The sequence below is a fragment of the Trichosurus vulpecula genome, chromosome 9 (assembly GCF_011100635.1).
Source record: "Trichosurus vulpecula isolate mTriVul1 chromosome 9, mTriVul1.pri, whole genome shotgun sequence".
Classification (NCBI taxonomy): domain Eukaryota; kingdom Metazoa; phylum Chordata; class Mammalia; order Diprotodontia; family Phalangeridae; genus Trichosurus; species Trichosurus vulpecula.
This window is the reverse complement of record NC_050581.1, coordinates 12,317,592-12,334,104: the sequence shown is the minus strand read 5'-3', so window position 1 is coordinate 12,334,104 and position 16,513 is coordinate 12,317,592. Positions and strand designations below refer to the sequence as shown.

Below are 16,513 nucleotides of genomic sequence, written 5' to 3'. Positions count from 1 at the left end.
AAAATAAATAAAAATACAATAGGATATAGATAATATTATTTTAAAACAAAGTCAATTTGTGGCCCACGAGGATACTTATGTACACTTCGCTAACTCTCATTTCTATTTAAGTTTGACACCACTGCCCTAAATAGTAGTCCTATACAGAGCCATAACAGTGGTGGTGCAAATGGAGCTTGGTCTTTGAGAACCTAAATTTAGAGAAAGCTAACAACACTTGTAATTCTTCAGCAGATAGAAACAACTGAGCCCCGAGCCTATTTAAGAAGAATACTCAGTTGGTATCACAAGTTATGGAGATGTAAAGGAGATAAAGAGTTTCCCTTGCTGTCAGAAAGACTTGGGTTCAGCATGACCTTGACACATGCTGACTGTGATCCCATGTAAAACCCTTAACTTCCCAATGCCTCAGGCAGCTCTCTCTAAGGCTATAAGGTATTGTACATGTTGACTTGCATTGGTAGTAGGAATTTCTTCATCAAGAATTTCTTATGCTAATATTAGAAATCACTAGTGTGGTCCTAAAGGAAGCTACTAGTTAATAATGCCACCCTCCTCCCACCCCCTGTACTGCTCTCCCCCATGTTGGTGACCTCCTCAGAAGTGACCTCGGGGAATCCTGCAGTCTTTGCCTCTAGGGACAAAATCCCAAGGTATTGCTATCCATAGCATCATGTGATCCAAGGCTTGAAGTTTTATCGCTATTTCTCTCTGTTCCCCACCCACCTTCACAAACATTTGTCTTGAAAAATTAATGTGGGGAGCCAAGATGGTGAAGTAGAGAAAGAACTTAGCTGAGCTCTCCAAACATTCTCCTTCCAAACAACTTTAAAATAGCACCTCAAATTGAATTTCGAAGTTGTAGAGCCAACAAAAGGTCAGAGTGAGACACTCTTCCAGCCCCAGACAACTTAGGAGGTTGGAAAGAGAGATCTGTGACACAGGGGTTGAGGCTGGCCCAGAGCCCATGGGGATGAAAGACTAGATGGTGGAGACAGAAGCAGCAGCAGTAACTTCAAAAACTCTCATATCAGAGATGATAAAAGGACCTGGCAATTGGTGAGAAAAGAGATTACAAGGGACCTCTATGCTAGTACCAAATGCAGGACCAGGCAATGTTTAGCAGTTCCATTGGCTATACTCACTTTTGGGTCATTATTCAATGCCAGAGAGGAGCACTTTTGATGAAGAGGGAGTGGGGACCCTTCAGGGCTTCATTGCTTTTGGTCACAAGGGATCAGGGACTCGGAGGAACAGTATCCATTGAAATCCCAAGGGATTAGGGCCCTTCTTAGGTAAAGACCAGACTGCAGACCAGGAGAGCAGTGACCACACCTCTCCCCAGATCATACCACCTTGGAAGCACCAAAAGCTTCCAAACTGCAGAACTAGCTCTGAAAATAGTAGTGTGGAAAAGCCTAAGGCTTGAGAACATACTCCTCCCAGACACATAGAGGAACAGAGCCCAACTTTAGCATGAATTTCAAAATAAAGAAACAGAGTGGGAAATGAACAAACAACCAAAAAAAGGGACCTGATCATACACAACTACTGTGGTGACAGGAAAAAATCAAGACACAAAGTCAGAAGAAAACGAGGTCAAAACAGTTACAAGCAAAGCCTCAAAGAAAACTGAATTGGACACAAACCCAACAAGAATTCCTGGAAGAGCTAAAAAAAATTTTTTTACTCAAATAATAGTTGTAGAGGAAAAATTAGGTGACGAAATGAGAACAAAGGAAGAAAATTATCAAAAGACAATTAGCAGCTTGGTAATAAAAGAGACACAAAAAAATACTGAAGAAAATAGTGCTTTAGAATACAGAATTGGCCAAATGGAAAAAGAGTTACAAAAGATCACTGAAGAAGCTAATTTCCTTTTTTTCTTTTTTTAAATTTATTTCTAGTTTTAAACATTCATTTCCACATGATTTTGAGTTACAAATTTTCTCCTCATCTCTACCCTCCCCCCACCCCAAGGTGGCATGTATTCTGATTGCCTCTTTCCCCAGTCTATCCTCTCTGCTATCAGCCCCTTTTCCCCCAACCCCTTTTTCCCTTACTTTCTTGTAGGGCAAGATAGATTTCTATACCCCATTGCCTATATTTCCAGTTGCATGTAAAAATAATTTTTTAACATTTGTTTTTAGAACTTTGAGTTGCAAATTCTCTCCCTTCTTCCCTCCCACCTACCCTCCTTGAAAAGGCAAGCAATTCAATATAGGTTATACATGTATCATTATGCAAAACACTTCCACAATAGTCATATTGTGAAAGACTAACTATATTTCCCTCCATCCTATCCTGTCCCCCTTTATTAAATTTTCTCCTTTGACCCTGTCCCTTTTCTAAAGTATTTTCTTTTCAGTACCTCCTACCCTGATCTGCCCTCCCTTCTATCATCCCCCCCTTATCCCTTTCCCCCCTATTTTTCTGTAGGGTAAGATACCCAATTGAGTGTGTATGTTATTCCCTCCTTAAGCCAAATCCGATGAGAGCAAAATTCACTCATTCCCTTTCACCTACCCCCTCTTCCCTTCCATTACAACAGCTTTTCTTGCCACATTTATGTGAGCTAATTTACCCCATTCTATCTCTTCCTTTCTCCTTCTCCCAATATAGTCCTCTCTCATCCCTTAATTTTATTTTTAGATATCATCCTTTCATATTCAACTCACCCTGTACACTCTGTCTATATATATGTATATTCCCTTCAACTACCCTAATACTGAGAAAAGTCTCATGAGTTACAAATATCCTCTTTCCATGTAAAAATGTAAACAAAACAGTTCAACTTTAGTAAGTCCTTCCTGATTTCTCTTTCCTGTTTCCCTTTTCATGCTTCTCTTGATTCTTGTATTTGAAAGTAAAATTTTCTATTCAGCTCTGGTCTTTTCATCAAGAATGCTTGAAAGTCCTCTATTTTATTGAAAGTCCACATCTTGCCCTGAAGTATTATACTCAGTTTTGCTTGGTAGGTGATTCTTGGTTTTAACTGTAGCTCCTTTGACCTCCAGAATATCATATTCCAAACCCTTCAATCCCTTAGTGTAGAAGCTGGCAGATCTTGTGTTATCCTGATTGTGTTTCCACAATACTCGAATTGTTTCTTTCTGGCTGCTTGCAATATTTTCTCCTTGACCTGGGAACTCTGGATTTGGCTACAATATTCCTAGGAGTTTTCTTTTGGGGATCTTTTTCAAGAGGTGATTGGTGGATTCTTTCAATTTCTATTTTACCCTCTGACTCTAGAATATCAGGGCAGTTTTCCTTGATAATTTCTTGAAAGATGATGTCTAGTCTCTTTTTTGATCCTGGCTTTCAGATGGTCCAATAATTTTTAAATTATCTCTCCTGGATCCATTCTCCAGGGCAGTAGTTTTTCCAATGAGATATTTCACAATGTGTTCCATTTTTTCATTTTTTTATTCTGTTTTATAATTTCTTGACTTCTCATAAAGTCACTAGCTTCCACTTGCTCTATTCTAATTTTTAAGGTAGTATTTTCTTCAATGGTCTTTTGGACCTGCTTTTCCATTTAACTAATTCTGCCTTTCAAGGCATTCTTCTCCTCATTGGCTTTTTGGAGCTCTTTTGCCATTTGGGTTAGTCTATTTTTAAGGTGTTATTTCCTTCAGTATTTTTTTGGATCTCCTTTCACAAGCTGTTGACTTGTTTTTCATGATTTTCTTGCATCACTCCATTTCTCTTCCCAATTTTTCCTCTACTTCTCTTACTTGCTTTTCCAAATCCTTTTTGAGTTCTTCCATGGCCTGAGAGCAATTCATATTTTTCTTGGAGGCTTTTGAAATAGGCTCTTTGACTTTGTTGACTTCTGGCTGTATGTTTTGATCTTCTTTGTCACCAAAGAAAGATTCTGTAGTCCAAGTCCTTTTATGCTGCCTGCTAATTTTCCAGCCAGTTACTTGACTTTTGAGCTCTTTGTCACAGTATGACTGCTTGTAGGATAGAGAGTGCTTTGTCTCAAGCTTCAGGGGTTTTGTGCTGCTGTTTGCAGAGCTACTTCTATTCTGAGGTGGTATGATATTCCTTTCCAGGCCTGTACTCTGGTCTGTGAGTGATCCCAAGTGCTCCTTTCTGCCATGTAACTACCAGGAGGACTCCCTCTCCACATCCACCACAAGCTCTGCCATACCAATGCTGCTCCCCTCTCCCAAGGACTACCAACCAGGACTGTGACCCAGATTCATGCAGGGTAAAGCAAGAGAATGCTGCCTCAGGGCCAGCAAAGAGATCCCTGCACCCCCCGCTCTGATCAGCCAATTGATTCCCCCCACTGTCTATGGGCCTGGAGCTGCAGAAGCAGCCCCTGCTGCTGCCATAGCTGCCTGCACTGCCCAAGGACTGGGGCTGGACTGCACACTTCTTTCATCCAGGTCCAATAGATTTCCCACTGACCTACTCAGTTGTCTTTGGTGTTTGTGGGTTGAAAGGTCTGAAAACTGCCCCAAGCTGCCAGTGATTAAGTGCCCTGAAGCCTGCTCCATCAGGTCTACTCTGGCCTGGTCTCTTCTGGCATAGCCCACGCTGGGCTGTGCTCCACTCCCAGCACGTTGCAGTACACCCTTCCCAGTGACCATCTAGGCATTCTTGGGCTGGAGACTCATTTCACTCTGTCATTTCATGGGGTTTGTTGCTCTACAGTTTGTTTAGAACCATTTTTAACAGGTGTTTGGAGAGATTTGGGTGAGAGCTCAAGAGAGTCACTGTTTTCATGCCACCATCTTGGCTCTGCCCCAGAAACTAATTTCTTAAAAATTAGAATTAGCAAGTGGAAGCTGACTCTGTGAGATACTGAGAATCAAACAAAGTCAAAAGAATGAAAAAAGTAGAAGAAAATGTGAAATATGTCTTCAGAAAAGCAACTAACCTGGATGATAGATTGAGGAGAGATAATTTAAGAATTATTGGACTGCCTGCAAGTCATGATTAAAGAAAGACCCTAGATATCCCATTTCAAAAGTTAATATTAGGGTACCTGTTATATTGTCTACTCCAGGAGCATTTTGTGGTGTTTACTGTAGGCTCCAGAATTGCTGGTTATGGTTCTAGTCTTTTCTCTAGGTTAGAGGGAACGTGTATAGATATAGATATAGATATAGATATATATACATAGATATATATTGGATAGGTGAGACAAACAAACACAGTCTTTTCAGTGGGCAGTGAGAAATAACATAAAATTAGATTGTTTAATTCATTATAATAGTAGAATTCTCTACTATTAGAAATCACTGCATTTTAGCTATAAATGTGGCTTTGGATCCCAGTTCCTCCATCATGTGGTAGTGTTCTTTTAAGAAGCACATATAATTCTACCTTCCTGGTGGTATAAAAAATCTTCCATAGGTCTGTGCATCTTTAAATCTGTCATTAAGACCCCTGCTCTACTCTGGCAAAAGACTAAAATTATAAGACTTGCTAGGAACCCACTTCTCAATGACTGAACTCTGAGGTTATAAACATTTGTGGTTTGTGGTGTGCTCTTAAGTAGGCATGTTGCTGTGGGTATGCACAGACAGACGTATGGGGTTTTTAGGCTAGTTTTGGCTGTTTGAGGTATATAGACATATAATGATGATGAGCAACACTGCAATTTATATCCATCTAAAGAGGTTTATTCAAAGAAATATGAGTCTCTATAATAATGAAAGACTATTTTATGTACCAAGTGTATTTTAATGGAACATTTTGCATGTCCCATAGGTATTTATTTGATTAAAAACTATAGGCAAAAAGATAATGAGGGAAGGATTTTGTGAACAATCTACTTGAAGCATGAATGCTGACAGCAGAGTGTGCTGTTTTGACTTCATCTTGCCTGGCACCATTTACAGAACAAAAATGAAAACACGTTAAGCACCTAATAATCATGTTTGCTGAGCCTAGTTTCCTGGAGGTTTCTTGCAACAAGGATCAGAAGGTTATGCAAACGGATCTATTTTGCCCCCATAGCATTGTCACGAATATTAGGGAAGGATGATTCTACATTAGCAGGCCTGACAACAACTTGACAATCTTACAGGTCTAATAAGACTACTAGAATTAGTAATCCTATATGGATCATTCATTCATTTATTTCATTCAATTAAATCTATAGGAATTTTTTGGAAAAAAAAATTCTTTAATGAAACACAAAGGTACTCTTGATCCCGAAATTGATCAGAAGTCTCATCTGTAAGGGTCATAGGGTCAAAGCTCTAGTTAGCCAGTCAGTAAACATTATTAAGCACTTACTGTATACCACTATGCTAAGTGCTGGGGATAAGAAGAAGGGTAAAGGACAATCCTTGCCCTCAAGGAGCTCCCAAATGGATGTGGAAGACAACATGAAAATAACTATGCACAAATAAGGTCATATGCAGGACAAAATAGAAATAATCCACAAAGGATAAGCACTAGAATTAAGAGGGATCAAGAAAGACGTCCTATAATGGGATTTGAAAGAACCTCAGAGACTGACTAACCCCTCATTAGAAAACTAAGGTGTAGTTCGAGGGGCGGAGCCAAGATGGCAGCTGGAAAGCAGGGACTAGCGTGAGCTCCCTGCCGAGTCCCTCCAAAAACCTATAAAAAATGGCTCTGAACCAATTCTAGAACTGCAGAACCCACAAAACAGCAAAGGGAAGCAGGGCTCCAGCCCAGGACAGCCTGGATTGTCTCTGGGTGAGGTCTATCCTGCACGGAGCTGGGAGCAGAGCAGACTGGAGCGGACCAACCAGACCTGGAGCCGGGCGGAGTGTGCCCTAGCACCCTGAATCAGTGAGCTGCAGCAGTTACCAGACTTCTCAACCCACAAACACCAAAGACAACAGAGAAAGTTAGTGGGAAAAGCTACGGGAGTGGAAGTAGTTCCTGTGTTCAGCTAACACCCCAGGGGCAGCGGAGGTGGGGCAGCTACAGAAGTACATCTGCAGTTGCTTCCAGCCCCAGGCCCACCTGGTGGGAGGAATTAAGTGGCGGATCAGAGCAGGAGTGAAGAGCCTGCTGAAGATCTAAGTCCAGTCCGGGTTGGGGGTTCTTGGGGAAGGAGGAGTGCTGGGGTGGCAGAGCTGGCACATCCCCCCAGGCTTGGAACATAGTTCTCTAAACTCTACAAGCAGTCATACCCCACTGAAAAACTCAAGGGTCAAGTTAGTTGGCTGGGAATATGGCCAGGCAGCAAAAACACACCCAGATTCAGTCTCAGACTTTGGAATCTTTCTTTGGTGTCAAAGAAGACCAAAACATACAGCCAGAAGAAGTCAACAAAGTCAAAGAGCCTACATCAAAAGCCTGCAAGAAAAACATGAATTGGTCCCAGGCCATGGAAGAGCTCAAAAAGGATTTGGAAAAGCAAGTTAGAGAAGTAGAGGAAAAATTGGGAAGAGAAATGAGAAGGATGCGAGAAAACCATGAAAAACAAGTCAATGACTTGCTAAAGGAGACTCAAAAAATACTGAAAAATACACTGAAGAAAACAACACCTTAAAAAACAGACTAACTCAAATGGCAAAAGAGTTCCAAAAAGCCAATGAGGAGAAGAATGCCTTGAAAGGCAGAATTAGACAAATGGAAAAGGAGGTCCAAAAGACCTCTGAAGAAAATACTACCTTAAAAATGAGATTGGAGCAAGTGGAAGCTAGTGACTTGATGAGAAATCAAGATATTATAAAACAGAACCAAAGGAATGAAAAAATGGAAGACAATGTGAAATATCTCATTGGAAAAACCACTGACCTGGAAAATAGATCCAGGAGAGATAATTTAAAAAGTATTGAACTACCTGAAAGCCATGATCAAAAAAAGAGCCTAGATATCATCTTTCAAGAAATTATCAAGGAGAACTGCCCTGATATTCTAGAGCCACAGGGCAAAGTAGAAATTGAAGGAAAACACCAATCACCTCCTCAAATAGATCCCAAAAAGAAATCTCCTAGGAATATTGCCACCAAATTCCAGAGCTCCCAGATCAAAGAGAAAATACTGCAAGCAGCCAGAAAGAAACAATTTGAGTATTGTGGAAACCAAATAAGAATAACCCAAGATCTGGCAGCTTCTACATTAAGAGATCGAAGGGCTTGGAATATGATATTCCTCAGGTCAATGGAGCTAGGATTAAAACCAAGAATCACCTACCCAGCAAAACTGAGTATCATGCTCCAAGGCAAAATATGGACTTTCAATAAAATAGAGGACTTTCAAGCTTTCTTAGTGAAAACACCAGAGCTGAATAGAAAATTTGACTTTCAAACACAAGAATCAAGAGAAGCATGAAAAAGTAATCAAGAAAAAGAAATTGCAAGGGACTTAGTAAAGTTGAACTGTTTTGTTTACATTCCTACATGGAAAGATGTGTATGATTCAGGAGACCTCAGTATTAGGGTAGCTGAAGGGAATATGCATATATATATATATATATATGTTTATGTATGTGTATATATATATATGTGAATGTGTATGTATGTGTATATGTATGTGGGGAGAGAGAGAGAAAGGGAGAGAGAGAGAGAGAGATAGGGAGAGAAATCGGGCACAGGGTGAGTTGAAGATGAAGGGAAGATATCTAAAAGAAATAAAATCAAACTAAAGGATGAGAGAGGAATATATTGAGAGAAGGAGATAGGGAGAGATAAAATGGGGTGGATTATCTTGCATAAAGGTGGCAAGAGGAAGCAGTTCTGTGGGAGGAGGGGAGTGGGCAGGTGAGGGGGGAATGAGTGAATCTTGCTCTCATCAGATTTGGCCTAAGGAGGGAATACCATACATACTCAATTGGGTATCTTACCCCACAGGAAAGAAGAAGGAAGAAGATAAAAAAAGGGGGGGGGATGATGGAGGGGAGGGCAGATGGGGGTGGAGGTAATCAAAAACAAACACTTTCGAAAGGGGATAGGGTCAAGGGAGAAAATTCAATAAAGGGGAATGGGTTGGGAAGGAGCAAAATATAGTTAGTCTTTCACAACATGAGTATTGTGGGAGGGTTATACATAATGACACACATGTGGCCTATGTTGAATTGCTTGTCTTCTTAGGGAGGGTGGGCGGGAAGGGAAGAGGGGAGAGAATTTGGAACTCAAAGTTTTAAAAACAGATGTTCAAAAACAAAAAAAAAAGTTTTTGCATGCAACTAGAAAATAAGATACACAGGCAATGGGGCATAGAAATTTATCTTGCCCTACAAGAAAGGAAGGGAAAAGGGGATGGGAGGGGAGTGGGGTGACAGAAGGGAGGGCTGACTGGGGAACAGGGCAACCAGAATATACTCCATCTTGGAGTGGGGGGGGAGGGTAGAAATGGGGAGAAAATTTGTGATTCAAACTCTTGTGAAAATCAATGCTGAAAACTAAATATATTAAATAAAAAAATATAAATGAAAAAAAATGAAAAAGAAAACTAAGGGGTTAATAAGATCAAATGACTTGCCCAGGATTATACAGTTAATAATAATGAGAAATAGTATCTGAACTCCTATGCTTTCACTCCATGGTCAGTAATCTGCACTGTGCCATTATTATGTATGGGATTTGGGAATGACCAAAGAGAACTGACCGGAAGAGAATTGGTTAGGCTACGTGGGGAAGAATAAAAGGAGTTCTCATATGACAAGTACAGATTTTAAGAACGAAAAGTATTTGACTTGTGCTTAGTATTAATGAACAACCAGACCGATGATTCTGAAGTCCAAGGTGTGGGATTTGAAAGATTCCCTTCAAGCAGACTTCTGACAAGAGCTGTCTTTGGAGATCCAAATTTTAGGGACAGCAGCTACAAGTAATTAATGTTTGTGTCTCTTTTTCCAATTCTGTGTGAAAACCAAGGAAAGTGCTCTGCAAAAAATAGAATCAATATAAGGATCCTAGATTTTAAACTGGAAGGAACCTCTGATGTCATCTAGACCAAGACCTTTACAGAAGAGTTGAAACTGAGGATGGAGAACTGAAAATGACTTGACGAACACTGCACTGAGTTAATGGCAGAACTGGAATTGTACCTATGTCTTCTCACTCCCTAATTTCCATGATCTTTCCATTGTATCACAAATATTATACTAAAATAAGAAAGATATTTAAAAATACATATATGTGGGTACATATATGTATTTTTATATATCTTTCTTATATAAATATATGTACATGGACATATATACACATATATAAATATAAAGACATATATTTAAATGGGCTGCCAGGTGGTACAGTGGATAGAGTGCTGGACCTAGAACGGGGAAGATTCTTCTTCATGAGTTCAAATCTGGCCTCAGATACTTATTAGCTGTGTGATCCTGGATAAGTCACTTAGCCCAGTTTGCCTCAATTTCCTCATCTGTAAGATGAGCTGGAGAAGGAAATGGCAAACCGCTCCCATATCTTTGCCAAAAACAAAAAACCCGAATAGAGTCACAAAGACTCTAACAGAACTGAAAACAACTGAACAGCAACAACATAAATTTAAACACAAGTATATAAAGATAAATAAATATACATAATGAAAGAAATACATGCACATATATGTGTATATGTATGTGTGTATGTACATATTTGCATTCCCCTGTATATGTGTATCAAGAAAAATATGCATTAGTAAATAATTCTAACATTATCAATATGAATATACTTTGGAACAAAAATATTAAAGCAGATGGCGTATTAGCAGTGCATAAACAATTAAGCTTGACTTCAAAACACAAAATTCCAGGAAACTCCAAATGAAGCCTGCTTTTTCATTCTTAAATCAGTTCTCATGCTTTGATTTAGTATGGGTAATTTTTCATGGTGTTATATGACTGTGAACTAGCCACATGTGTATTTCTGGGCTTTGATTAGTTTTTGGTACAACCATAAAGGTTTTTTTTTAGCATGTCTTCTATTGTTATTACTGTTCCTTTTGCATCATTAGCTTGTGAGTTTGCAGAAAGGAAACAGCCAAGACCTCGACTGAATCACTTGCAAACAAATTCTGTTGGAAGCTATAAAAACCCTATGCTGCATAAATTAGATTCAGGAGATAGAATGGCTGGCCTTGAAGAATGAATAAAACCAGCAGATTTGGTAACCACATCATTCACTTTTGGTTTCTCTGATTTTATTCCAGAACCGAATGGAGGAAAGCAAAGCACTATTTAGGACAATTATCACATATCCCTGGTTCCAGAACTCTTCAGTTATTCTGTTCCTAAACAAGAAAGATCTTCTAGAGGAGAAAATTATGTATTCTCATCTAGTTGACTATTTCCCAGAATATGATGGTAAGTCTGTCTCGCTCTCTGCATTTTGGAAAGAGGTAGAACTCTAGCTGTTAGCATTTTTTTTCCCAGAGCAATAACCGATGCAAGAGCTGGTTTCCCCAGTTATTACATTACAATGCAACCAATGCTGTCATTGCCTTTGGAAACCTGCACATCATGATGGATAGATTACTCATTAATGTTTTCCCTTTTGGCTACTCTTAATGATGTTAGAAAATTACTCTCTATAATGAAACGGAAGTTCTAGAAAAATGAACATTGTTAAGTAATACCAAATCATCTAAAGGGGTAAGGAAGGAGAAAAATAAATCTAATGGGAAACCTAATTTTAGTGGCTCTCCCTAGTGGCTTTCATCAGTGTCAAGCACACCCTCACCTCTAGCTCACCAGATACTTTAAGGCCCATTCATTCATTCATTCATTCATTCCCTCATGTAACAATCCTTTATTAAGTATGTATACAAAGGGGCAGCTAGGTGGTGTAGTGGATAGAGTGCCAAGCTTGGAGTCAGGATACATATTAGCTGTGTGACCCTGGGGAAGTCGCTTAACTCCCACTTGCCTCAGTTTCCTCATCTGTAAAATGAGGTAAAGAAGAAAATGACAAACCACTGCAGTATCTCTGCCAAGTAAATTCCAAATGGGGCCATGAAGAGTCACACGCTACTGAACAACGACTGAACAACAAGACGTACACAATGGATGAACATAAAATACACACGAAGTAAATATTGAGGAATCGGGGGGAAAGAATATGACAGATAGATAGATCACTGTGCAGGTCTGCATTCTATTATTTTAGCACTTAATTCTTTACTGCATTGTATTGTTTATTAATTATTGTAAGTGTGTTAACCTCATTTCCCCCCACTATGTTACTGATTACAAAGTTTTGGAAGACAGACAACATGTCTGATCCTTCCTTTTATCTCATCCCTTATTCTCCCACTGAATCTTGCATAGCTAAGCACAATATTTATTGACTAATTCACTGGTTATCAATGATAATTTATTCAGCCCCTATATTTGTGAGGTACTCTTCTGGACACTAATAAAATAAGTTGTCACTGCTTGTGTCACAAAATATACGAAGAACTATAGAATTTTAGAAGTCACCTTAGATACTCAGGACATTTTCCTGAATCAAGCATTCAATCAAGATGCATTAATTAAGCAATTACTGCATACCAAGCACTGTTACAGTGTTGGGAAACTGAGGCCAACAGAAATTAAGTTGCCTACAAGACAGTCATAGCTCTGACTTAGGTCTCCAGGCTCCTACTCTAGTATTCTTTCTACCGTAACACACTGAATGTTCCCAGGTGATGAGATAGCTTCTTCCTTAAGTAAGAAATGGGGCTCATATTTCTTGTAGGTATACTTTCCTTTATGTGTTGCTGTTCATATAAAAGCAAATTCTTCCCTGAGTATAATAGTCTTTCTCTTTTATTGCTCTTAATTTACTGCTAGCCTTGAGCCATAAATTCCTGAGAGTGTGTCTCTGGACAGTAAAAACTGTGGAAGGGAGGAGCTGCGCAGTATGGTGTAGGCACTTCTGCAGAACAAAAGACCCATTTTAAAAAAGTTAAATCTCAGAGAAAGAGAAATTGTCACCTTGTGTCTGTCTGCCCACAAGGTTCTGAGCTGCCTCCCTGCCTTCTAAGTGCTCAGCGATTACTAGAATCCAGTGCAAGTCGATTATAGGGCAGCTCTTAGAAGGCTTTAAAGTGGCCATACTTCATCCCCACCGCTTTCTTCACCACCAGGATTAAACAACCACTTCTCCAACACAGGCTGGGAAGTTATAAAGAGCAAAATGAAAATGGATGTCCACCCTGCATGATTTAAACAAACTTCAGAGCAAGCCTCTTCATCTGTAACCTAGGGCCCCAAACCATTTGCACTTCGTTTATTCCTGTTGTGAAACGGCTACGAGTCCTGGGAACTACCCTCTTTCTCCATCTCTTCCTAATTCCTTTCATTTGGCCTTTCTCCAATAACTTTTACCCTAGCCACCAGTTTCACCAACTCTCGCTTCTTCTCAATTCACTCCCATAAGAAAGGTGCTATAAAAATTAGTTCATTGGTATTTTAAAATGAAATAAATTACTGTTACCAACCCCTCCTACTCCTGTCCCCACCATTAATTCATTCATTTGTTCATTCATTTATTCATTCAGCAACTACTAATTAAGTTACTGTTACCAACCACTTTTATTCCTGTCCCCACCACTCACTCATTTATTCATCCACCAAATACTTATTAAGTTACTCTAACCAACCACTCCTATTCCTGTCCTCACCATTCATTCATTTATTCATTCAGAAAATATTTAAGTTAGTTATCACCCACTTGTATTTCTGTCCCCACCATTCATTCATTCATTCAGCAGCTACTTATTAAGTTACTGTTACCAACCACTTCTATTCCTGTCCCCACCATTCATTCATTTATTCATTCAGCAAATACTTAAGTTACTGTTACCAACCACTCCTATTCCTGTCTCCACCATTCATTCATTCATTTATTCATTCAGCAAATATTTATTAAATTCATAGTAGTTCATGAAAGATTTGCTGAATGCCGGCTTGGCCCCCTCCATGCCCTAGTTAAGTCTCTAAGACTGTAAGTACCAGAATGGTTGTGTGTTTGCATTGGTAATTTTCTTGCTGAGGAGTTCACTCTGCTGATGAAATCACAAGTCTGCTTCACCACCACACCCAAAGGAAATGTGAAAGGCAATGTGTCTGTAGGTCCTATGGGAGATAAGATGCCTAAGGCACTTTTTTTTCACAGCCATGATACCTATGATAATTTTGTAATAGGGGACGTGTACAAAAATAAACATAATACACAAAGAGTATGACGTACAAAAGAGAGTCATGATATATTGTGGAAGTTTACACACACACACACACACACACACACACACACACACACACACACACGTCCACTGTAAAAGAAAATGTTATAGTTATTTTTTGAAGTAAACCTAAATATTAGTTAGTTGGGGAGAACATCATAATCCTTGTAAGATGAACTAAAACCAAGGAGAAGCCAAGGCCATTCCCCTGTAATGTTTTTATAGCAAACATAGTAAGCATATTTATATAAGTGAAATCATAAATTTCACACTTCTATGTTTTTATACAGTCAAAATTATACTGAATACCACTTGGATTCTTATCTTTAGTAAGTAGAATTACTATTTCCATTGTGCACAGGAAATTCACAAATTACAATACTGTCTGCAGGATTTAGGGCTTGATTCCATGCCTGGGATAATTTCATTATAGGTTAGATTTCATCAGATATAATTCATGCTCATAAACAGGTAGCATACCAAGAAATCTTGAATTCATTTTATTCTCAAACCCTCATTCTGTTACTACTTGAGGTTAGGAAATAATTCTTCCCCACAAAACTTGAGTACTAGCTCATCATTTTTGTAAGCACAACTTTAGAACTAGTAAGTTATTATTAAAAAACACAATGATTAATCATTATACTTTTTTTTCAAAATTATAGTTACGAGTTCTTAAAAGGCGTAGGTTCTTAAAGACAGCAGACAACGAGCTTTGATGGGTTGTACTGAGCTGGAAAGGGGTCAGATACAGCATGCCATCAGAGCACCCACATAGCTAGGTGGTACCATGGATAGAGTCAGTAGACCTACAGTGGAAGAGATCTGAGTTTGAATCTTGCCCCAGTCACTTACTAGCTTTATGACCCTGGGCAAGTCACTTCACTTTTGTCTGCTTTAGTTTTCCCATATGTAAATGGGGACAATAGTGCATCTACCTCCCATGGTTGTTGTGAGGATCCAATAAGATAATGTTTGTAAAGTACCTTGCAGACCTTGAAGGGCTACGTCAATGCTAGCTGCTTCTATTATTATTATTGGTATTATTAATTATCATTATTATCAGACCCTCACTCTCACTTGACTATTAGAAGATAAATTACTTGGCTGTAACGATCCAATGTCCTTCAGTGATGCCTGCCGTCTTCCTCGTCTGAGTCAGTTTCCTTTTGTTGTTTGGTCATTTCAGTCATATCTGACTCTTCGTGACTCCATTGGGGGTTTTCTTGGCAAGGATACTGGAGGGGTTTGCCATTTCCTTCTCCAGCTCATTTTACAGATGAGGAGAATGAGGCGGATAGGGTTAAGTGATTTGCCCAGGGTCACGCAGATAGTAAACGTCTGAGGCCAGATTTGAACTCACAAAGATGGGTCTTCCTGACTTCAGGCCCAGCACTCTATCCACTGGGCCACCTGGCTGCCCTATTGTCAAGTAAAAATTCCAGGTACGATCAATATGCAACAATTGCACAATTTTGAAAAGGCCCTTTGCTCTCATGAGCCCCCCACTCCCAAATGCTGGATGGCATTTACAGCTGTGTTTGTATGAGGAACCCTTGGCTTAAGAAAAGATTGTATTCTAAGTTTCTAGGCAAGTTGTTGGTAAATCGAAATGTTCTTTGAAACAGTAAGTGGTCATTAAGCTTCCAGATCAACTCATTAGATCCATTCTGTAGTTGAACTGCAGTATTAATAACATTATACTGTGATGTCATTACACCTTAAAACCATAATGGGGAGTCTGGACCTATGATGGATAAGATGCTCCCAACACGGAAATTCCCTTCTCAGATTCAGCTTGGCGGTTTGTCCATAATTTATTATCTTAGAAAGATGCCTGGATCACTGAGACACTAGATGATTGAACATGACCACACAGAGCTGGTATCTGAGGCAGTACCCTAACCAGGCCTTCTTGCTTCCCAAGGCCAGTCCTTTGTTCACTACCTAATGCTATATCCCATAATACTGTAATATCATTAATAACATACTAATAAATTAATGGGATAATTAATATTATATTTTAGTGCTATTAATAAATAGATGGCATAGTAACCTATTGTAGTGGACAAAGGGATGGTCTTTATCACCACCCAATCAGCAAGCTCTGTATTCAAGTCCAAGCCTTTCACATGTCCTATTTATATGAAAAGAAAAGTTACATCATCTCTCAGTACCCCATGTATCTCTCTAAATGGTACAGAAGAATTGCTGATATGCATCAGTGAAGGGAGTTTCCACACTGAGAGTTCCTCACGTGGATAAATTCACAGATCTAGAGCAAGAAAGATAAATATATATATTTTTCATACATTTGATATGTATATATGGCATTTGTAAATCTTACATATGTGTGGAGGGGAGAGAGAAAGAGATGGGGGAAGGAAGGGGGGATAGAGAG

The 16,513-nt window shown here is 39.3% G+C and overlaps 1 protein-coding gene across 1 annotated transcript in view; it reads left to right on the top strand.

Annotated features, from left to right (window-relative positions):
* Nucleotides 1-16,513, top strand: part of GNAQ (G protein subunit alpha q) — a 414,409-nt gene that overhangs the window by 383,789 nt on the left and 14,107 nt on the right. The window contains exon 6 of the mRNA XM_036738394.1: nt 11,095-11,248. Within this exon, the coding sequence (XP_036594289.1) occupies nt 11,095-11,248 (154 nt within the window). The remainder of the gene's footprint in view (nt 1-11,094; nt 11,249-16,513) is intronic.